This window comes from Papaver somniferum, chromosome 2, assembly GCF_003573695.1.
Source record: "Papaver somniferum cultivar HN1 chromosome 2, ASM357369v1, whole genome shotgun sequence".
Lineage (NCBI taxonomy): Eukaryota > Viridiplantae > Streptophyta > Magnoliopsida > Ranunculales > Papaveraceae > Papaver > Papaver somniferum.
The window spans coordinates 151,402,706-151,426,106 of NC_039359.1; the positions used below are offsets into that span (position 1 = coordinate 151,402,706).

Sequence of the window (23,401 nt, forward strand, 5' to 3'; positions counted from 1 at the left end):
TACTTTTGATTTTCTTGGTTGTCCCTAGAGACAAAAAAAAAATCAGATTAAAGTATATTTACGAATTCCAAGTACAAAATCGGTAAGAACGACACACACATGATACACACACATAGACCGTTTCTAACAATGCACTAAAATAATCGGCCTATATAAGTGCTCATGAAAACTAATTCTAGATTAATAAGTATACAAAAAGTTGGGTTTTTTTCCACTAAGAATCGGGTTATATCGACATTTACATGAGCCGATCATGAACTTAGCAGTTAACAAATCAAAGGATATATAATCAATTTATGTGAACATACATATAATCCGATTCTAGAAGAAAAAACATACCGAAACTGAGTACTTCTTCCATTTCAGAATCGGGCGATGTGCCATGAACATCAACCGATTCTGGTTATATGCTCTTAATCCAGAAAATACATCCAGAGCAATCGGTCATTGTGGGCATGAAAAACGACAGTTTCCTAAAGAAATCTATCTACAAGTACATTACGTCGACCGATTCTGGTAAACCCAGAAAAATTTGATTTTAAAAAATTCAAATTTTGAGTGAATGCATGTTGCTAAAACCTAATTTAGCGGAATGGGTTGATAGAAAAGTACATGATTCGATCTATTTCTTCTGCTTGTATTGCGCTCATAGTTGGTTGGTCTTCCACAATCGTTTTTTTTCTTCGATTTTGTCTTTCGAATCGCTTTAGAAATTCCTGGATCACTCTCAGTAAGATAAGTAACCCCTGTGGCCTGTTCTAATCCTGTTCGTTTCACAAAACAGAAAAAAAAAACAAACAAAGGGACAAGAAAAGATTCGGTTGTCGAGGAGGTAAGAAATGAAATGGAAATGAGAGAATCGGGTTTTAGTAATAAGATTTGATGGGGATAAATTGGTAGTATTAAGATTTATTGGAGGGTAAATTCTTAGTTTTATCCAAATTAGACACCCCTTATCCTCCTTTTAGTTAGGAATAAAATTTATGTAGGCCTCAAATAATTTCTCAACACCCCAAACTAGCCAGATAACTGAAATCCGCTAGTATAATTGTCTTATAACGCGCTGGATACAAAATTTTAAGTCAGAAACAAAAATAATATTAACTTTTCTGCTCCTGGAAGTCATTCTAAAATTATTTACCAAAATTAACTTCTGATTTTTTTGCTTTCAGAAGTCAAAAAGCGACTTCTGAATGTGTATCCAAACACGCTACTAATATACCCCAAACAAGCCAGATAATTGAAATCAGCTAGTATAATTGTCTTAATATTTATGATTAGGGTAATAAGCCTATTAAACTGGTCCAAAGGGAGTAATCCTATAACTCGGCATGGCATCATCAATATTGTATATTTTGACATTTTACTACTCATTAAATTATAATGAAATTTCTTACGCAATTTTCGTTTTCGTTTTTTTCCATCTGGATTTTGCTCTTTCACATATTCATAGAGTTTCTAAGCTTATAATATTAGGATTTGAAAATTTTGCAACAGATTCCCTTTCAAACATAAGAAATAAATTAATAAAATGGATATTCAAATCATACATGGACCTTATGAAAGTAAAGAATCTGCGATAGTAGGGCCTTGGTGATGCGGAGAGGGAAAATGTCAACTCTAAAACTGTCTAGTTGAAGGGAGAATTTATCATTTTGGTGTTTATACAGAAGGAGACTCATAAGATTGCGAACTGGCCACGAAATCAAGTTTACAAGTGGGACAGTGGTTCATTTGCGAGAATGGTGACAGAATCAGTTTCACCAAACCTAGGACTAGGTTCTAAATAAATCATCCACTACAGAACTGTTGAAAATGAAAAATACTTTTTGAAGATTTTAATATAAAGTGTTCGACAATCAAGTTGATGGAGAACACGCATTTGCTTCTCTATTGCTCAGGACTCAGGAGTGGCTTTGAGTCGGACGGGTTTCACTCAAAGATAATTTAGGTGTTCAGGTAGGGTTGACTGTATTTCATCAAAAAGCCTCCTCACTTATCTAACAACAATGTTATTCATACCGGCTGAACCGGAATGGTTGGTAATGATAAGGCGCAGAATTGTAACAACACGGTGTGCATTACTGGACGACGGAAGGGAGTTCTTCTATGTGTTCGCTATAGGGCCAAAAATGCAATTGAAGGCAACGCTTTTTTTCAATTTTTCATCGCAAAAATTGAACGTCGACTGGTGTTTTTTCTACGAAATTGGATCGACAATCAGAGAGTTATAAACCCCGGCTATGGTTAAGCGCAATCAAAACGATCGGAAGTCGAGCGGATTGACGGTAAATGCAGCGTGAAAATGGCAAAAAAACCGTCACCTATACTCTCAATTTTAATCCTGACCATTGATTACCAGAAAAATTCAGCCACACGATCTAAAACTACCGTTGTTATTGGAAAATTGTTATGAAATTGTTACAAAATAAGTATCATATAAATGTTACACTTATAAATGTTATTAAACTAGTATTACCAAAATTGTTACAAACACTGTTACGAAATTGTTATAAAAACCCATCCCCTTAGATTTCCATCGTAGCACTCCCAAACTTCGGTCGGGCACACCACCGCATTGCGGTAATCTAGTTTATGCATTCCAATTAACAAATTTGAAACCAAATTACATCTAGGTCTGCGTATCTTATTCTAACATGAGCAATGGGGCCATATTAGAAAGAGAGAAACCGATCAAAAAAAAAGAAAAGAAAGAAAGAGAGAAGAAGAAAATGAGACTAAAATCACCAAATATGGCACCCGAAATGAGATCATGAGAGTTGAAAAAATAATCACGGCCTCGAAGAGAAATTAAACTTTTAAAAAACTTTTGTATACAAATGGCCTTACCTAGGGTCACATAGCCCTCCCCTAGGTTAGCCAGTAACTGCAAAATGGTTGGTGATTCTCCAAGCAAATGTCAAATATGAATCTTTGGGTGACTAATTAAGCAGAATATTAACTTAAAACTATTGAATTATTATTCAAGGGAGGTGAATTTTCAGCTCCCTTCAAGGACACATCTGCACCTAATTAATAATTAATTATCAATTCTAAACCATTTCCAAAACACGTACACCAATACGTGTGCACCCCATAGGCTTGAGAATTTTTCTCTATAAAATGGAGTAAGAGTTGAAGGTGAATCATTAAATCGATCAGTTTTCTCAAAGTTTAACTACATTTAAAATCCTTGAGAAAAGAATATACGAGTTAATTCCGATACCATGGGAATGTGTATATCATCTGTTGCATCTGCCAACATTCATGATGAAATTGTCAAGATACAAGATACCTATGAAAATGCTATTTTCATTGATTCAAGTTCATGTAAAACTCCAATTGGTTCTGTTTGTTCTCAACAAGGCCAGAAAGGAATAAACCAAGATTCTGCCATACTTCAACAGGTATACACATACATTTCTGTTACATGGGTTTCGTTTTAAGTTTCGCGATTTGTGAACCGTTTATAATTTTTGCATATTTGTTTGTGTATTTGAAGGGTTTTGGTATGGATGATGGAGTTCTCTGTGGAGTATTTGATGGACATGGAATGAATGGTCAAGTTGCGAGTAGATTAGTTAGAAGTTGGTTGCCTGGTTTACTTTTAAACCAAAAGAAAGTGATTTCTTCGTTTAATTTGGATTATAATAAAAATGATTCTGTTGAGGAATGGAGTAAAGCTTGTGTTGGTGCGTACAAAGTAATGGATAAAGAACTTAAACTTCAAGAAAACTTGGATTGTTCTTGTAGTGGAACTACTTCTGTTACCGTCATCAAACAGGTAATTAATTAATTGATTGCAATTCTTGAGTGAGACTCATAATTTTGTAAACGATTTTCTTGGGACTAACTTGTAAATTATGTAACAGGGTGAAGATCTTGTTATTGCTAATCTTGGAGATTCACGGGCCGTATTAGGGACTAGTTCTGATAATGGTGACATGATGGCTGTTCAGTTAACAACTGATCTTAAGCCTAGTGTGCCAGAGGAAGCTGAAAGAATAAGGAAGAGTAATGGCCGGGTATTTGCACTTGAAAATGAAGCTCACGTTACGCGTGTATGGTTACCTGACCAGAATTTTCCTGGACTTGCCATGACAAGAGCTTTTGGGGACTTTGATCTTAAGGATTACGGAGTAATAGCCATTCCACAAATCTCACATCATCATCTGAATAACAACGACAAGTTTGTTGTTCTTGCATCTGACGGGGTAAGACTCCGATCTTCGTTACACTCTTAATTAATCTCTCCGAGTTTCTCTTAATTAGTATCTCAAACTATGGTGTTTTTAATTTATTTTTGAGGTTATTCATTTTTTGTGTTTTATGATTGAAGGTCTGGGATGTTCTTAGCAACAGCGAAGTTGTATCAATTGTGTCATCGGCAACACGAGCAACGGCCGCTAAAGCAGTAGTAGATGCTGCAGTTACTTCATGGAAACAAAAGTTTCCTTTGTCAAAAATGGATGATATTTCAGTTTCTTGCATGTTCTTCCAGAAAAGATGAGTTACAGATGTCATCTTTAGGGAATAAGATAAGAGGTGCTTAGTTTTCTGAATTCCAGTTCTTTTGAATGTCAGTAACTCGGTGATTTAGAGATGAATTCCACTCTTCTTTTTCTTTTTAAACTATATATGAGAGATGGATTTACTACTAAGAACGGATCCAGCAGAGAGATCATGAAGATGTACTGCACCGAGAAGTCTGCGAGTCATTAAACTGCAAAATTATGTAATGTAATAGAAATCTTGTTAAATACTAAAATCATGTTAATCATATTCCTACTCGTTTTCTCATTTTAGATTGTAATGAAGTTGATAGAAAACAACAAATATTCATTAGAAAAAGAAGAGAGGATTTTTATTGTCAGTTCGTTAGAGGCCGAGATAGCTTAGAGCAGGTGGGTACAACTACCTCCACTGGCCAAGTAAATGCTTAGACTTATTTACATGGGAATGTAAAAATAGTCCCATATTAAGTACTAAAATAGCCCAGTTGGGATATGAAAACTAATTGGGGATATAAATTATTTCCCCCAATCAATAGTGTTTGTCAAGGGTGTTTTGAGACAAAATTTCTAAAATACCCTTCCTTCAAAATAAAAATCAAAAAACAAAATCATATCCCCATTTACATCTTCACCTTTTATTAAGAACCCACAATCGGGGGATATGAAAACTAATTGGGGGATATGAATTACTTCCCCCAACCAATAATGTTTGCTAAGGGGTGTTTTGGGGACAAAAATACTAAAATACCCTTTCCTCAAAATAAAAATCAAAAAACTTAAAATCAAAAAACAAAATCATATCTCCATTTCCATCTTCACCTCTCATTAATCTCTTTTAGGGTCAGGGCTTTGAAACCTAAAAATTCTCCATTCCCTTTCAAATTTTAAAGTTTCTCCACTCCCTTTCAAATTTTCTTCTCCTTCTCTGTCGGCTCCTCTCTTTGAAATCGATTTTTTTTTTACATTCGGAAGTGATGAAGACCATGCCGGAAGTGATGAATATCTTGTCGGAATTGATGAATATCATACCAGAAATGATGAAGACCATGCCGGAAGTGGTGAAGACCATGCCAGAAGTGATGAATATCATACCGGAAAAGATGAAGACCATGCCGGAAGTGATGAAGACCATGCCGGAAGTGATGAATATCATACCGGAAAAGATGAAGACCATTCCGGAAGTGGCAAACATTTATGAAAATTTCCAACAATTTCCGGCATGTTTTTTTGGTTGAATACTATGCCGGCACCGAGCTTTTTCAGCTGCAAAAATGGTGGATTCAAAGAGAAAAAAATCAAATTTTCAACCTCTTAGTCAATTCTCTCTTCACAATCATCCTTCATTTACACCAAAAAAAGTTCTCTCTCAAATATTTTTCCCTCCTCCTACTCTCATCTCACTCACCCAAATTCAAATAAAAATACACACTAATCATTTAACAAATACTTAGATTTTTACTAATTTTAATTAACCACGAAACCTGATTAGATTAGGATTTAAAAAAATATTTAGATAAGGGGTTACCCTAATTGGATATTTGGATCCAGTTTTTGTCCTTTTCCTTTATCCCCCAATTAGTTTTGATATCCCCCAATCGCGGGTTCCTTATTAATCTCTTTCAGGGTTAGGGATTTGAAACCTAAATATTCCCCACCCCTTTTAAATTCTAAATTTTCCCCACTCCCTTTCAAATTGTCTTCTACTTCTCTGTCGGCTCCTCAATTTGAAATCGTTTTTTTTTTACATTCGGAAGTGATGAATACCATACCAGAAATGATGAAGACCATGCCGGAAGTGATGAATACCATGCCGGAAGTGATGAAGACCATGCCGGAAGTGATGAAAAAATTCTAGAAGTGATGAAGACCATGCCGGTAGTGATGAAGACCATGTCGGTAGTGATGAAGACTATGCCGGAAGTGATGAAGACCATGCCGGTAGTGATGAAGACCATGTCAGAAATAATTTTTTTTACATCGCCGGAAGTGATGAAGACCATGCCGGAAGTGATGAAGACCATGTCGGAAAATGGTGTCGGCATGCTTGGTAACTAACATTCAACGCCGTAACTAAGTGCCGGCATGCTCGATCACCGAAAACTCTGCGTAGAGGCAAACATTTATGAAAATTTCCAACATATGCCGGCATGGTATTCGTACTTCTTCTATGCCGGCACCGAGCTTTTTCAGAGAAAAAAAATGGAGAATTCAAAGAAAAAAACTTCTTTTTATAGTTGAGTTAAAGATTCGGCAACAATTCTCTTTTCACTATCATCCGCCATTTTCACCAAAAAAAATTTCCCTCTCAAATAATCTTATGATTTTTCTAAGTATAATTAAACACTAAACCTGATTAATGAGGGGTAGATTAGGAATTAAAAAATAATTAGATAATGGATGATGCTGATTTGATATTTGGATCCAGTTTTTGTCCTTTTCCTCTATTCCCCAATTAGTTTTGATATCCCCAATAACGCGTTCATATTAAGAGCCGATTCACAAAATGGTCATGGTGTTGTAAACTTTTTCCAAAATGGTGTTTGGACGGTTGTGACAAGAGTTAAGTCACCACTCACGATATATCGCACCCAAAATGTCCCCATAGTGGTAACGGTGAACAGGGAAATTGGAGATAGATATAATTTTTTTCTCTCTCTTCTCTGAAAATCGGTCTCTCAACTCAGTAACATTTTTTCTCTTTTCTTCATGATTCCTTAGCACATCAACAAAAAAAAATGATTCCTTAGCAATGTTCCACACAATCCAGGATATTCATGCACAACCAAGCCATAAAATCGATCCAACTTCTTCTTGTTTCAAAATTTTCTCAACTGTATTACTTTAATTCGTTTTCTTTTAAACATTTCTGTTAGTTTCATTTTCAAAATGTTTTGCTAATTAACTCTTTATCTTCCCAAAATGTGTTTATAGGTTGCTCTTTCTCTAATGGGGTTTGCCTTATTTACAGTTGTGATTAGAGCGTTTGCTCTGTGTGCTAAGATGTTTTTTGAAGCCAAAGTGTTACCATTGATTCATTATCATGAGAAAGTTCAACTCAGTCCTTACCGTTCCACTGTCGATTCTCAAAAACCCCAAAAGGAAAAAAGGAGGAAATTTAGGAAATTCAAATTTCAAATTAGTCTCAACAATCTAGGAATTAGTTTCCTAAGATTACTCTTCTGGTTAATGGCCATATATATTGTTTCTGTTTGTGATTTATACTTCTATGACAACTTTTTATTCCCTCACCAGAATACCCGGATTGAAAATCTTGTTTATAGGAAAGGAAACCCTATCACCTATAAATCTTGCTCTTATATTAGCCATTGTGAAACAGAAATCTCAACAACCCAACCCATCCAAATCTAACCATGGAATCTGAGAAGAATGATCAAGTTTCTGATTTAGCAGCAAGATTCAAGCAAGCTGCTCTTGAGCTCGTCAATGATGAAGAAACAGAAAATCCCCTATCTGAAGATGCAGCACTAGCAGAAGTTGAAGGAGAATGGGATCATTGTCTCATTGGTATGATCATTATGGAAGGCAAAATAGGACACAAAGTTGTGCAGAAACATGTGAAGTTTACATGGTCTCGTAACCGTGAAGGTGAAGTGAAAGTAGTGGAGATTGATGATAATATAATGGTATTCAAGTTTAAGGATGAAGACACAAAGAAAAATGTTTACATAACTAGACCCTGGAGTGTGAATGGAAATTTAGTTATTCTGCATCACTACAACTCAGAAGTGATACACAAGGAACTTGATTGGAACTTCCAGTATTTTTGGCTGTAGTTAAAAAAACTCCTACCTGAGCACATGAATCCTATATCAGTAACAAAGATAGGAAAACTGATGGGAGAGGTTATTGATATTGAACCTAAGGATGCTATTCCAGTTGATAAAGATGGTGTTAAAGTTTGTATCTCAATAGACATCAACAACCCTTTGAGAAGAGGAGCTTTGCTAAAACAGATGTTGGGTATACAAGATGTATCAATTTTTTTTATGAGAAGCAGCCACATAACATATGCCCCCATTGCTACATCATTAAGCACACTCAAGGTGCTTGTAAGGAAGCACCTTAATTTCTTACTAAAGCTCATAACAAGCCATACTATTTTTGCATCAAAACTGTGACTGGGAAGAAGAAGTCTGGAGAAGAAAACTTAGCTGCCAATATCCCTATCATGCAGAAACAAAGGGTAATAAAGCAATCCCCTTTTGTCCCTCCAAAGGATGGAATCATGATTTCTCCTGTGGTTAATAGTCCAGCACAAGATGAAGAAGACAGCGACTTAGCAAGATTAGGCAAAAGACTTAGGATCTCAGATACTCAAGACCTTAAGGAAAATATAGCACCCAATGTCCTTCTCACCTCTCATCCTCCTGCTCATGATGGTAAATCAATGGAAACACTAGCTGCAGATAGAGTCACACACAAAGAGAAGCAACCAAAAAACACTTCTGGGGAGAACAAGGTAAACAAAAAAAAAATCTTTACTTATTTTTTCTCAGTCAATTTATTTTTCCAAAAACATTTTACTTGTTATTTCAACTGTTGTGATAATGTGTACACTAAGATGAAAATCATATCATGGAATGTGTGTGGCTTTGGAAATAAAGACACTAGAAACCATCTTCATATGCTCATCAAATCCCAAAATCCAAACATAATTTTCTTGTCAGAAACTAGAAACCAACAGAAAAGAATGCAATACATGTTAGCTAGATACAAATACCCAAATGTTTCTTTTCTAAACCCCATTGGTTTATCTGGTGTCCTGTGTCTTCTCTGGAAAGACAACATTGATCTGAAAGTGATTGATATGAGTTTGAACATGATAAATTTCATTGTTAAGTTAGACAGTCAAAACAATAGCTCATTGCTCACTTGTCTCTATGGTGCCCTGAATGAGAATGATAAAAAACCACAATGGAACCACATTAACAATCTAAGAGGAAATCACAATAACCCTTGGATAGTTATAGGGGTCCTAAATTTCATTCTAGATAGAAATGATAAATAAGGAGGTAACACTCCCAGCCAAACTGATTTATATGCTAATAATGACATTCTAAACATGAACAATTTGTCTAGTATGCAATATATAGGAAACCCTTTCACTTGGACTAATAGAAGAAACGATAATGAACTTATTCTAGAGAGACTAGATAGAGTCCTTACTTCTTTTGATTGGAATGCTATTTATCCTAATGTTGTTGTTTATCACTTGAATGCTGTTGGTAGTGATCACTTTCCCATCATGTTATTAACTAGCAAAAAAAGTAGTAATACAAAAAAACCCTTTAGGGTTAACAAAGCCTGGTTTAGAGACACTACTTGTCATGATCTGATTAAGTCTGAATGGAAAAGAAACACTAGTGGTTCTGCTGCCTATCAACTCATTCATTGTCTCAAAAACGCTAAAGTTGGCCTTAGACACTGGAACTACCATCATTTTGGTAATATCCAAACTCAGATCACCAATATTGAAACTCAATTATCTGTTCTTACCTCTAGGGGAACTAATCATTAGTATGATATAGAGTCTGACTTCTGGAAACAAAAAGGAAAAGATGATGCTCTTCTTTTGGATGACAGAAACACTGCTTACTTTCACCAAAAGGACAATTTTAGAAGGCAAAGAACCCAGATAAAATCTTTGAAATCTGAGCATGGAATTTGGCTAGATGAGAGGCAAGACATTGAAAATGAACTTCTAAGAAACTTTAGTAACATGAGCAGAACTTCTAACCATCCTAGATCAGATGATTATCTCAACAATATGCATGCTACAATTAGTGATACTGATAATGCCATGTTGATTGCTATACCCAATGCTGATGAGGTTAGAAAGATTGTTTTTGATATGAAACCTTGGACCACTCCAGGTCCTGATGGTTTCCCACCTGGTTTTTATCAACTAATGTGGGAAACTGTTGGAAATGATGTAGTAAAAATGGTTCAGGCCTTCTTCCACTCTCATCACCTGCTAAAACAAATGAACCATAATTTTACTACTCTTATTCCTAAAAACAATTGTCCTAAAAGTGCAGTGGATTTCAGGCCAATAAGTCTGTGTAATGTATCTTATAAGATAATCTCAAAATTGCTTGCTTCTAGGCTTAAATGTGTTTTGTAGAAGATCATTTCTCCTGCTCAAACTGCTTTTTTGTCTGGTAGATCAATTCACGATAATATAATAATTTCCCATGAATTAATTCATTCCATGAAAAAAACTAAAGCTTTAGATGGTTGTGCTGCTATTAAATTAGACATGTCAAAAGCTTTTGACAGAGTAGAATGTTGTTTTCTCATTGATAATCTTAAAAGGATTGGTTTCTCAAATGAATGGTGCAGCATGATAGAACAATGTATTACTATTGTCTCCACATCTATCATTCTCAATGGTGCTCCAGGTGATGTTTATCTACCTCAAAGAGGATTGAGGCAGGGTGATCCTCTATCACCCTATTTATTCATTCTTTGTAAGGAATGTTTTTTTAGAAGTTTGATAATTGCTGAAAAAAATAATCTTATACATGGTTTCAAAGCTAATAAATATTGCCCTTCTATCTCTCACTTGTTCTTTGCAGATAACTGCCTCATTTTCATAAAATCTAGGAACAAAGATTCTAGGAATCTGTCTACTTTGATAGAACAATTTAGCAAATTCTCAGGGCAGGCGGTTAACTTTGATAAATCAGCTTTAGCTTTTAGCAGTAAGGTCCCTACCTCTGTCAAGAATGACATAGCAAACATACTCAGAATTAAGAGAAGGTCACTTAATGAAAAATACCTAGGTGTACCTATTCTTCTTCTTCAAAAAATGAAATATGACTCTTTTGTTCATCTGTTAGACAGATTCAAAGGTAGACTTGATATTTGGCAGGCCATCTTCTTAGCTGCTCCAGGTAAAACTGTCATGACTCAATCTGTTTTAGGATTTCTTGCTAGTCACCACTTAGCTGTCTTTCCTATGCCTAAAGAACTCACAGATAAAATGGATAAAATACAGATGAATTTCTGGTGGGGGAAAAAGGAAAACCAAAAAGTCTATTATCCCAAGGGATGGAATGACATTGCTCTGCCTAAGGATTTAGGAGGCCTTAACATAAGGAAAACTGATTTGATAAACTTCGCTTTACTTACTAAACTTGCTTGGAGGATGATTAACAGTCCTGAGGAACCTTGGTCTGAAATCTTGAGAGGAAAATACTTTCATGGTGTTAATCCTTTGACTGACAGTATTTGCAAGCAGGGCAGCTGGATTTGGCAAGGGATCTGCACAGGTTTGAATATTGTGAAAAAATACTATGTTTGGGAGATTGGTGATGGAAAGCCTGTAAATATTTGGAAAGACACTTGGATTCCAAATATGCACAGACCTCCCAATAACCAGTTCTACTCAAGTAATATGTCCATTATTTGTCAACTTATTGATAATGATGGTAGGAATTGGAATACTGATTGCCTAAATGTTTTGTTTGATGAACAAACTGTTAAATAAATTACTAACATCAGAATTCCAATTACAAGAAGTGATAAACTTAGATGGGAGCCTTCCAGCAATGGAAATTTCACAATCAAGTCTGCCTACAATGTTCTTTTGAATGAAAAACTAGCTTCTAAGCCTACTAAGAACAACTTATCTATTAGTTGGAAATCTTTTTGGAAACAAAAACTGCCTCCTAGGGTCCAGCATTTTATGTGGATATTCTTACATAAGTGTATATCAACTGAATCTAGGCTTTCTAGGTTTACTAGACATCATGATAACACTTGCCCCCTTTGCAATAGTAGTACTAAGACAACTCAACACTTGTTTTATGACTGCCCTGTAGTTAGGTCTGTGTGGAATACTGTAAACATAAGATTACATGCTATTCTCCAGAATAAGGACTTGTATCAATGGATTAACAATTTCTTTTCTTGTTCAGTCACTACTATACAACATGATTTTAAGATGTATGAGGAAGTTAGTTTTATCTTATGGACAATCTGGAAAGCTAGATGTGCAAAAACTTCTGATAATAAATCTTTCAGCAGTTATGAAGCGTCTAACAACATTATTCAACAGATCAATGATTGGACCAGAGTCAGCGATAATCAATCTGTTAACATTACTGTATCCAATGGGATCAGTAAAATATGGCATCCTCCAACAGATGATGTCTATAAAATAAATTTTGATGCTTCACATATAAATAAAAAAATTTTGTCAGGGTGGGGTCTAATTTGTAGAGATTTTGCAGGTATCAGCTATGGATTGCGAGGAGGTGCATCTCTAGCTGTGGATCCGGAACAAGCTGAAGCACAATCACTGTTGAAAGCGGTTCAATGGGTGCAAATGAATGGTTGGAGGAAGATACATCTGGAAGGGGACTACTCAAATGCGATATCAGCTATTAATGGAAAGACAACAACAATAAAATGGACAACACAAAATCTTGTCCAAGATACTCTTAATATTCTCGGTTCTTTTGAGTTTTGGGTTTGCACTTATGCACACAGAGATGCAAATCACATAGCAGATTCTCTAGCAAAGTATGCAAGAACTCAGTCTATTTGCTTTAGTTGGTTTAATAATGAGCCTGCTTGGATAAAAACACTGATCCAGCATGATCAAAATACTATGTAATTCCTCTTATTATGAATGAATGATTCATCATTTCCTATTAAAAAAAAAAGAACATGGAAATTCGAAGTTCCAAGTGGACGACCTTTTTTCGATAAGAAAACACCGATTTCCATACATGCAAATTTATTTATTTTTTATCAGTAATTTCCACACATACAATTAATCAATGGGGTTTCTTTCTTTGCTTTTAGAGCAATTCTTCTTCGTTTTAATGGCTGGTTTTGGTTAGGGTTCTTGGAGGTTCAGTTCAGGGGTGAAGAAATCCGATCAGAAGTCTCATATATAACTACAAAAAAATGGGATCATCACTCTTCTGATGAAGGAGTACATCTTATTGCAGAAGACTAAAATCAAACAAAATGGTTGGTGTGTGTGCCGAAAACCATTCTCACTCCGATTCAATCGGCTCTTTTCTCATACATGTATTTGATCTCTACCGATGTTCCTTCTTTTTCTCTTGTTGGAACTTTTGGTCCGTATCTTTTATCTTTTACCGTATGTTTCTATTTCTCGTTGGTATCTTGATGTAACCCTAATTAACCATTAATGAAAAGGAATCCTTTGTTTATCAAAAAAAAAAAAAAAAATTAATCAACAGTGATCGGTCCTGATAGCCTATAGGAACAACAAGACCACACTATCGTAAACCAAAAGAGCCAGTTTTTAAGGAACTGCTCATATAAGTCCCCGTTGCGTAAACTCACTCGATAGCCATGTACAAGTTAGATGCGTCAAACTCAAAACGAAATCACGTTCACAAGTGATGGTGGGACAACATTTTTAAGCAATATAGCGTATGCGGTCCGAGGATGGTGACAGAATCACACTCGCAAAACCAATGCTACAACTAGGACAGGGTCATTCACATAGAGAGCAACAACATGTTTTGGGGGTTTCTGTCTGATACCTACAATACAGTCGGAACTATAGCCGGCAACTTAAAAACTGATTTCTCGACTATTTCCGTCCAAATAAGCTTCAACCTTCAAGTGACATGGACGTGCTTCGTGTGATTAAATTTTGCCCTGACTAAAGTGCCCCAAAACTCTATTCGAATACTACGATAAGCCACCGCCAATTTCAATTATTATCTATATATTTAGAGAAATTATCTGCCCAATAAATGAGTTAGCCACGTTTGAGCCTATAAACACACGCCACTTCACGTTAACAAGGAAAATACGTGTCTATACGTGAATTTCAATTTCTATAACGGTCCGCGAGTTATAACCCCAAGTTGTCACTATCCATCCAGAAAAAAACCTATCAAATAAAAGTAACACAAGAACCCAAAAAAACAAAAGTAACGCAAAAACTCTAAAGAATTTAATGAAGCCAATTTTGATTTCATCATAAAATTTGATGAAACATCATAGAATTGGTTTCATCACAAAATTTGATGAAACAAATTTTGAAATTTGAGATTTTTGTATCAATTTTTAAAAATTTGGGGTTTTTGTATCAATTTTATTTAAGATGGAGTTGTAATGAATTCCAACATTTGAACGGAGTTTTTATACCACAAATTTGGTCACTTTGGGTTTTATGACTAGTTCTGTTTCTATAAACTTAAATAAATGAAATTAAATATGAAATTTTTCAAAGATCTGTACAATGTCTTACATATGCAAATTTTACTTCTTCATATTTCGCAAGTAGGAAAAGGTCTTGTGCCTACACATAGCTGATGTCCTCATTGACATTTGAAACTAGTTTACATATTTCCGACAAACCAACCAACCAACCACATGAAATGAATTATTGGTTAGTTTCCTATTAAATTCGATTATAGGTAGATTTCTAAAATGAGCCGACAATTGTTAGAACATGATAACCTTTCTCGAAATGACTTTCCAAGGCTGCAAGGAGATAACCGAGATAAACATATTAACATTGATACTCATATTTTGGGTGTGGTAGTGGAAAGCAAAGGCCCTCACTTAGGTTGGAAGTATATCTCGAAAGGTATGAGAAAATACTTTAATTGATCGAGTAATTTGAATCTCAGACATATTAACTCGAGTCTGACTTTTTTTTAGGCAAAAAATTCTTTAGATTATGATCTTTTCAAGGAGACTCAAATATTTCATTGGTGAAAACACAGCTTTCCTTAAGACATTGGAATTCTTGTTGAGAAATAAACCAAGATACTATGAAGAAGACAAAAGGGATCAACAATGTTGTTGATCCAAGTAGTGTGGATCAACTATGAGAGTTGATCCAATACGGTGGGATCAACTGGTACAGTTGACATGAAGTGGATGGATAAACAAGTGTTGTTGATCCATGGTACAGTTTTTAGAAGTTTACTTGGGTTACAAGTATTACTTGTTTTAAGAGTTTGCTTGTGTGAGAATTGTCTACAAGTTTCTTGTTAGAGTTTGTTTTTGATTAGGAAAGTCTTTTTACTTGAGAGTCAAGTTTGTGAATCATATGAATAGGTTGTTAAACCATCAGTCAAAATATATGAATTAAGTGAAGCTTGTTTGAGTTTAGTCTTGTGTTCTTTTCATTAAGTCTTTGATATCAGATTTTCTATATATGGTATTAGAGCACTGGTATAAGATTCTAGGGTTGTGGGTAAGGTTTTGAGTTAGAGAAGATGACGAGTTTAAGTTCAATTAAGGTACCTGTGTTTCAAGGTAAAAACTTTGAACACTGGAGGTTGCAGATGGAAAATATTTTCACATACCAAGAGGTACAGGATATTGTGAAAGATGGTTATGTAGAACCAGCAGAAGGAGCTGTAGTTGAAGGAGCTGCGCAAACTGTTTTAACTGAAAACAGAAAGAAGAATTCTAAAACTACATATATTCTTCATCAAGGTATTCATGAATCTCTCATGGATAGAGTTATTTATATTAAGCAAGCTAAAGCAGATTGGGATGGTTTGGTAAGCTACTACACGGGATCTGACAAAGTCAAGAAGGTTAGATTAGAAACTTTAAAGAGAAAGTATGAATTACTGCAGATGGAAACTACTGAAACAATACCAGATTTTTTCTCAAAGACATTAAATCTTGTCAATAAGATGAAGGCTAATGGTGATACTGTAGAAGATTCAATAGTTGGTGAAAATATTTTACGAAGCTTACCTGAAAAGTTTGAAGCAAAAGTAACTGCTATAGAAGAGTGTAACACTGCTGCAACTATGACTCTTAATGAGTTATTGGGTTCATTACAAGCATATGAACAAAGATTACTAGAGAAGACAACTACTGCAAAACAAGTTGAAGAGGCACTTCAAAGCCAAGTTAGCTGGAGAAACAATCAAGGAAAATCTAATATTGGAGTTTTTCAAGGAAGATATAACAATGGAGGGAGATAAAATAATGGAAGTTATAGGAAGCCATTTGATAGATCAAGAATGCAGTGTTATAATTGTGGAGATTTTGGACATATGGCTACTGAGTGTCCAAAACCAAGAAAGACATTTGCTAATAATTACAAAGAAAATTTCAAAGCTGACATTCCAGAAAGCCAAGAAAAAGAAGAAGAAGAAAAGAAGGATGAAAACATGCTACTTACATGTCATACAGCAGAAGAACAACCTCAACTTAAGTGGTATTTGGATACAGGTTGCAACAATCATATGTGTGGAAGAAAAGATTTGTTTGAAAGCTTGGATGAGTCTGTAAGATCTACAGTAAAGTTTGGAAACATCTCAAAAATTCCAGTTATGGGAAAAGGAAGAATAGGGATTATTCTTAAGAATGGTTCTAAAGCATACATCATGGATGTATATTATGTTCCAGGTTTACATCAAAACTTGCTAAGTATGAGATAATTGTCGGAAAGAGGATATTCTATGAATATTTACAATAGTTTATGTTTCATCATAGATAGAAGAAGAAGATTGATAGCAAGAGTGGAGATGACTAAAAATAGACTATTTCCCTTGAACATTCAACATCAAAAGGAAAGTTGTTACAGTAGCAGTGTGCACAATGACTCTTGGTTATGGCATAAAATGATGGGACATGTGAACTTTAACAGTTTAAAAAACTTAGCAAAGAAGGAGATGGTGTCAGGTTTACCTTTCATAGTGGTACCAGAATCAAGATGTGAAAATTGTATCTTTGGCAAGAAGCACAGAGATCCATTCCCAGTCAACAAAGCTAGAAGAGTTGATCAACATTTGAAGATTGTTCATAGTGATCTGTGTGGTCCTATTGAAGTAACTTCACATGGAGGTAATAATTATTTTATAACTTTCATTGATGATTTTAGTAGAAAAGCATGGGTTTATTTGCTTAAAAAAAGAGTGATGCATTTCAAGCTTTTAGAAGTTTCAAAGATTATGCTGAGAGACAAATTGGTAAGAGTATCAAGATCTTGAGAACTGATAGAGGTAAAGAATATACTGTTGTTGACAAGTTTATGGAAGAGCATGGCATTCATCATCAACTAACTGCAAGATATACACCACAACAAAATGGAGTTGCAGAGAGGAAGAATAGAACCATAATGGAGATGTCAAGAACTATAAGAAGAACAAAAGATTTACCAAAAAGTTTTTGGGGTTATGCAGTTGACACAGCTGTGTATTTACTCAACAGATGTCCTAAAAATAGTTTGAGCAACATAACACCAGAAGAAGCTTGGAGAGGTGTAAGACCAAGTGTAAGACATCTGAAAATTTTTGGGTGTATTGCATATGCACATGTACCCAAAGAACTAAGAAAGAAATTGGATGACAAGAGTGAGAAGTGTATCCTTGTTGGTTATAGTTCAGTAACCAAAGGATATAAATTATAAAACCCAGAAGCAGGAAAAGTGTTTACAAGTAGAGATGTGATCTTTGGTGAAGATTCAAAATGGAACTGGAATAATGGATCAACAACTAATGTTGATCCATATAACAATGGATCAACAAGGGATGTTGATCCACATAATATTGGATCAACAAGGAATGTTGATCCACCTGCTGCTGTCAGAACAGTTCCAGTTGAAGTTGAAGAAGAAGTGCAGATTCAAGATAATGTTGAAGAGCAACATGAAGAAACAAGAACAGAAACAGTACAATAACAAGAAACTACAAGACCAAGAAGAAAATATATCATACCTGCTAGGTTGAATGATTATATTGTATCAAGAGATGATGAAGATACTGATGATGAAGTAGTGAATTTTGCACTATTAGGACATTGTGATCCTTTAACTTATGAAGAAGCATCAAAAGAACAAGGTTGGATTCAAGCTATGAATGAAGAACTGAAGTCAATTGAGAATAATGATACATGGGAACTAACAGAACTTCCACCAGGGAAGAAACCCATAGGTGTTAAGTGGGTTTATAAAACAAAATACAAGTCAAATGGTGAAGTGGATAGAAAGAAAGCAAGGTTAGTATCTAAAGGTTATAGGCAAAGACAAGGAGTTGATTATTCAGAAGTATTTGCACCAGTTGCAAGACTTGATACAGTAAGGATGATCATTGATTTAGCAGCACAAAAGAATTGGAAGATATTTCAGATGGATGTGAAGTCAGCATTCTTGAATGGATTGTTGGAAGAAGAAGTTTATGTAAAGCAACCAGCTGGCTACATTATGGAGGGGAAGGAGAATGAAGTATACAAGCTAAACAAAGCTTTGTATGGTTTGAAACAAGCACCAAGAATATATTCTTATTTCATTAAGAAAGGATTTAAAAGATGTCCACATGAGCATACTTTATACTTGAAAGCTGATGATCTTGGCAATCATATTATAGTGTGTTTGTATGTGGACGATCTTATATTTACTGGAAATAGTTCTGAGATGATCAAGGAATTTAGGGAGGATATGGTGAAGGAGTTTGAGATGACAGATCTTGGGTTGATGTCATATTTTCTTGGCATTGAAGTTCAACAAACTGAAAAAGGAATTTTTATTAACCAACAAAGGTATGCTGAAGGAATTTTGAAGCGTTTCAAGATGGATAATTGTAATCCAATCTTAACACCAGTAGAAGAGAGACTGAAGTTGACAAGAGAAGGATCAGGAGAGCTTGTGAATTCAACATACTTTAAAGGTCTTGTTGGATGTTTGAGATATTTGAATGCTACAAGACCTGATATCATGTATGCAGTTGGATTGGTTAGAAAATTTATGGAAGAACCCAGACAATCACATTTACAAGCTGCAAAACATATTATGAGATATGTTAGAGGTACAATCAGTATGGGAATTCTCTATAATGTTTCAGAAGATCCAAAACTAGTTGGATTTACTGATAGTAATTGGGCTGATGATGCAGAAGGAAGAAGAAGCACACCAGGTTATGGATTTCAGTTGGGAACTGGTTTTTTCTCTTGGTCATCTAAGAAGCAACAAGTTGTTGCATTATCTACAACAGAAGCTGAGTATATAGCTGCTAGCAATTGTGCTACACAAGCTGTGTGGTTGAGAATGATGTTGAAGTCATTGTTTGAAAACACAAGACATCAACAACAATAGTTTGTGATAATAAGTCTACAATTTCATTAACTAAGAATCTTATGCTTCATGGAAGGAGTAAGCATATTGATATTAAATATCATTACATCAGAGAGCTTGTCAGTAACAAGGAGATAGCTGTGGAGTTTGTTGAGAGTGAAGAGCAAGTAGCAGATATTTTCACCAAGTCTTTGAAGTCTAATACTTTCATTTACTTGCGTGGAAAGTTGGGAATGATTAGCAAAGAGTATCTTGGTTTAAGGGAGGATGTTGAGAAATAAACCAAGATACTATGAAGAAGACAAAAGGGATCAACAATGTTGTTGATCCAAGTAGTGTGGATCAACTATGAGAGTTGATCCAATGTGGTGGGATCAAATGGTACAGTTGACATGAAGTGGATGGATAAACAAGTGTTGTTGATCCATGGTACAGTTTTTAGAAGTTTACTTGGGTTACAAGTATTACTTGTTTTAAGAGTTTTCTTGCGTGAGAATTGTCTAGAAGTTTCTTGTTAGAGTTTTTTTTTTATTAGGAAAGTCTTTTTACTTGAGAGTCAAGTTTGTGAATCATATAAATAGGTTGTTAAGCCATCAGTCGAAATATATGAATTAAGTGAAGCTTGTTCAAGCTTGTTTGAGTTTAGTCTTGTGTTATTTTCATTAAATCTTTGATATCATATTTTCTACATCTGATGAATTAATATCTTACTCGGAAAATGCATTCACTGGGTAGGTATCCGAGGACTTTCATTCCATCAATGGGATATTAAAAACCTTGAAACTATCTGTTATCCTTGGGGAAAATTACTGGAAATACATAAATCCTCTAGTAGTTTCTCTAAGCTTAATAGTTGCAAAGTTAAGGTCCATGATGATCTCCGTAAAATCCCAGTTGTTGTTTACTTCAAAGGCAGTTGGTTGAGCATCGAATGGATTCACGATCTTTCTAAGAGTTTCTTACATCAATAACATATTAAAGTTCAAAGTATTAAATCTTTGTTGGTGGTGCCTGATCAAAGAATCAGTCATGATGATCATGATGATGATGCAGATCAAGATAATCTTTCAGGCACAAATTCAATCCCATTGAATGCAGATCCTAATTGTTTGCAGTCAATTGCTCAGAGAGATTTTTCCATGCATGCTAAAAATATGCCGGAGAATAAGTCTCGGTCACATTCAAATTCATCTTCAAATTCGGCGCTAAAAAAGCTAAATAAAGTCTAGAAACGGGTATCTCACATTCAGCTAAGGGGTGGTCATTCTAAACAAAACTCAAATTTGGATGATGGGATTTTACAGAGTAAGACTAGGCTTCATGCACAAGAATCTTCACCTTCTAATGAAGAAGTGATAACTCCGTGGGTTACTGTAAGGAAGAAAAAGGCGGGTCGAAATATGAGAGCTGGGGAGAGCGCCTTCTTCGAGTTTTTCAAACTCAGAATTCGGCTATATATTTTTGAGTCTAACACCTTCTCATGACTCGCGAATTATGGATACAAAGAACCAACATATGGGCCAGGTAAGGGGGGGGGGGGGGGGGGGGGGGGGGGGGGTTCGGTCGGATTCTTCTCAGGATCCGAGATTCTACCCTAAACTTTTGAATTTAACTTCTGCCGATGGTTCTTCGGATCCGGATTCGAATTCGGGTATAATTTTTTTTGGATCACTCTATGAATCATACAAAGAGGAAAAATGAGCTGAGTAATTCTGACTCATCATTTTTTACCTCTATCAGTTCAAGATTCAAAAATGTCTGACTCATCTTCAGTCTCGAAATCTCCACAGTCTATCTCAAATCAACATCGGCCATTGATTCAAAATTTGAATTCTACTAATTCAAAAACAAGACCGTTGGATATTTCATCACCAAATATTCACATTTCAGTTGCTACTGCTACTACAAATGAGATTAACTTAAAAATCAACTCTCACATTGAGTTCAGTAGACTAATGGGGGTTTCTTGTGATCATCCGAAGACAGTTGAAATTTGTGAAAGTATGGTAATTAGAAACTCTTCACCAATCAGGAATATGGAAATACCATATGCTGATGGTTTAGGTTCTTTCGATCCAGTGGATGAAGAACCATCTATGGTTCCTGCAGAGGATGAGTGTATTGAGGCTATCACTGGTGCTGCAGAGTTTGAGTCTTCTGACTTAGATGGTTTCAATCCAATTTCTGTTTCTAGGGTTTCTCAGGATTTGAATGGATCATAAAATCATGTCATGGAATATTAGGGGTTTGGGACAAGATGCAAAGATAATTGCAATTAGAAATGCTATCAGGAGAAATAACATAACCATTTGATCAATTCAAGAATCTAAGAAGGAATTGGTGGATGATGCTCTTATTAGATCTCTTTGGGGGAATAATGGCCGCAAATACATTCATGTTCCTTCATGTGGTATTAATGGAGCTTCTGGTGGTATATTGTTATGTGGAAGGATGGAGTAGTGGAAATGGAGGATCATCTGTTAGGGGCATTTTCTATTACTATAAAGTTCAGGAATGTGGCTGATGATTTTAGATGGGCTTTTACCTCAGTTTATAGTGCTTCAGAAAATATGTACTACAGACAGTTTTGGGCAGAATTAAATGATATTAGAATCCTTTTTGATGAGCCATTGCTACTAGGAGGTGACTTCAATGCTATCTTGTTTCAATCTGAAACAAACAAACCTGGTGGATGTGTTGCTTCCAGAAATTTTTTTTAAAGATTTGTAAGACAACACTCTCTCACTGATTTGTCACTAAATGGAGGTAAGTTTACTTGGACTAACTCCCAGCAACACCCTCTTTTGATTAGGTTGGATAGATTCTTGCTTAATGCTGAATTTCAAGAACACTGTCCTGCCTTATTACAAGTCAGACTCAAAAGACCTATTTCAGATCACAGCCCAATCATGTTGAACTGTAATTCTGAAATGAAAATTGTTTCTCCTTTTAGGATTGATAATTATCTCTTGTTATATCCTGCATTTTTGGAGAATATGAAACTGTGGTGGTCTAGCTTAGTTTTTACAGGCGACCAAGTTTTGTTTTTGCTAAGAAACTTCAGGGTTTGAAAGCTCTTATTAATCCATGGAGAAAATCCTTAGGTGACCTTCAAATTCAAATGAATGATCTAGAAAAAGAAATTGATAATATTGATTGTATGGAGGAATTGTCCATTCTACATATTTATGACATTATCCAAAGGGAAGAAGCTAAAAATAAACACCTTTCTGTATCTTTAAATTTAGCTAGAAAATGGGGTCAAAGATCTAAGGATAAATGGTCTAAATATGCTGAGATAAATACTAGGTATCTTCATCAACTTGCTTCTTATAAGTATAAGTTGAATAACATCAATTGCTTAAGAATTGATGGAGATCTGTCTTATGATAAATCAAAGATTGCATATGAAGCTGTTAATTTTTACACTAATCTTTTCTCTGAGAAATTTACAGTTAGGTCAAGATTTGGTGAGCTTCAAATTCCTTCTATTTCTGTAGAAGACAGAATTCAACTTGAAAAACCTTTCACTGAAGAGGAAGTCAAGGATGTCATTTGGCATTTTGGAACTAATAAGGCACCAGGACCAAATGGTTTCACCATGGAGTTCTTCAAGTATACTTGGGAGGTGATAAAAGATGATCTTATGAAAGTTGTTAAAGAGTTTGAAGCTACATCTTGTCTGGATTGGAGGTTGAATTGCACTAATTTGAAGTTGATTCCAAAATGCAGTGGAGCAGTGTCTTTGCACAACTTCAGACCAATTAGCTTAATTGGGGGAGTATACAAGATAATTTCTAAATTGTTAGCTCAAAGAATGAAAGTG

The 23,401-nt window shown here is 35.2% G+C and overlaps 2 protein-coding genes across 2 annotated transcripts; both read left to right on the forward strand.

Moving 5' to 3' along the window:
- Positions 1-3,161: 3,161 nt before the first annotated feature.
- On the forward strand, positions 3,162-4,805 carry LOC113354124 (probable protein phosphatase 2C 72). Its single transcript, XM_026597553.1, has 4 exons — positions 3,162-3,407; positions 3,503-3,784; positions 3,873-4,214; positions 4,340-4,805. Exons 1-4 carry the CDS (start codon positions 3,228-3,230, stop codon positions 4,508-4,510), a joined length of 975 nt encoding a protein of 324 aa, XP_026453338.1. The 5' UTR covers positions 3,162-3,227; the 3' UTR covers positions 4,511-4,805.
- A 7,678-nt stretch (positions 4,806-12,483) lies between these two features.
- On the forward strand, positions 12,484-13,158 carry LOC113352254. Its single transcript, XM_026596098.1, has one exon. It carries the CDS (start codon positions 12,484-12,486, stop codon positions 13,156-13,158), a length of 675 nt encoding a protein of 224 aa, XP_026451883.1.
- The last annotated feature ends 10,243 nt before the right edge of the window (positions 13,159-23,401 follow it).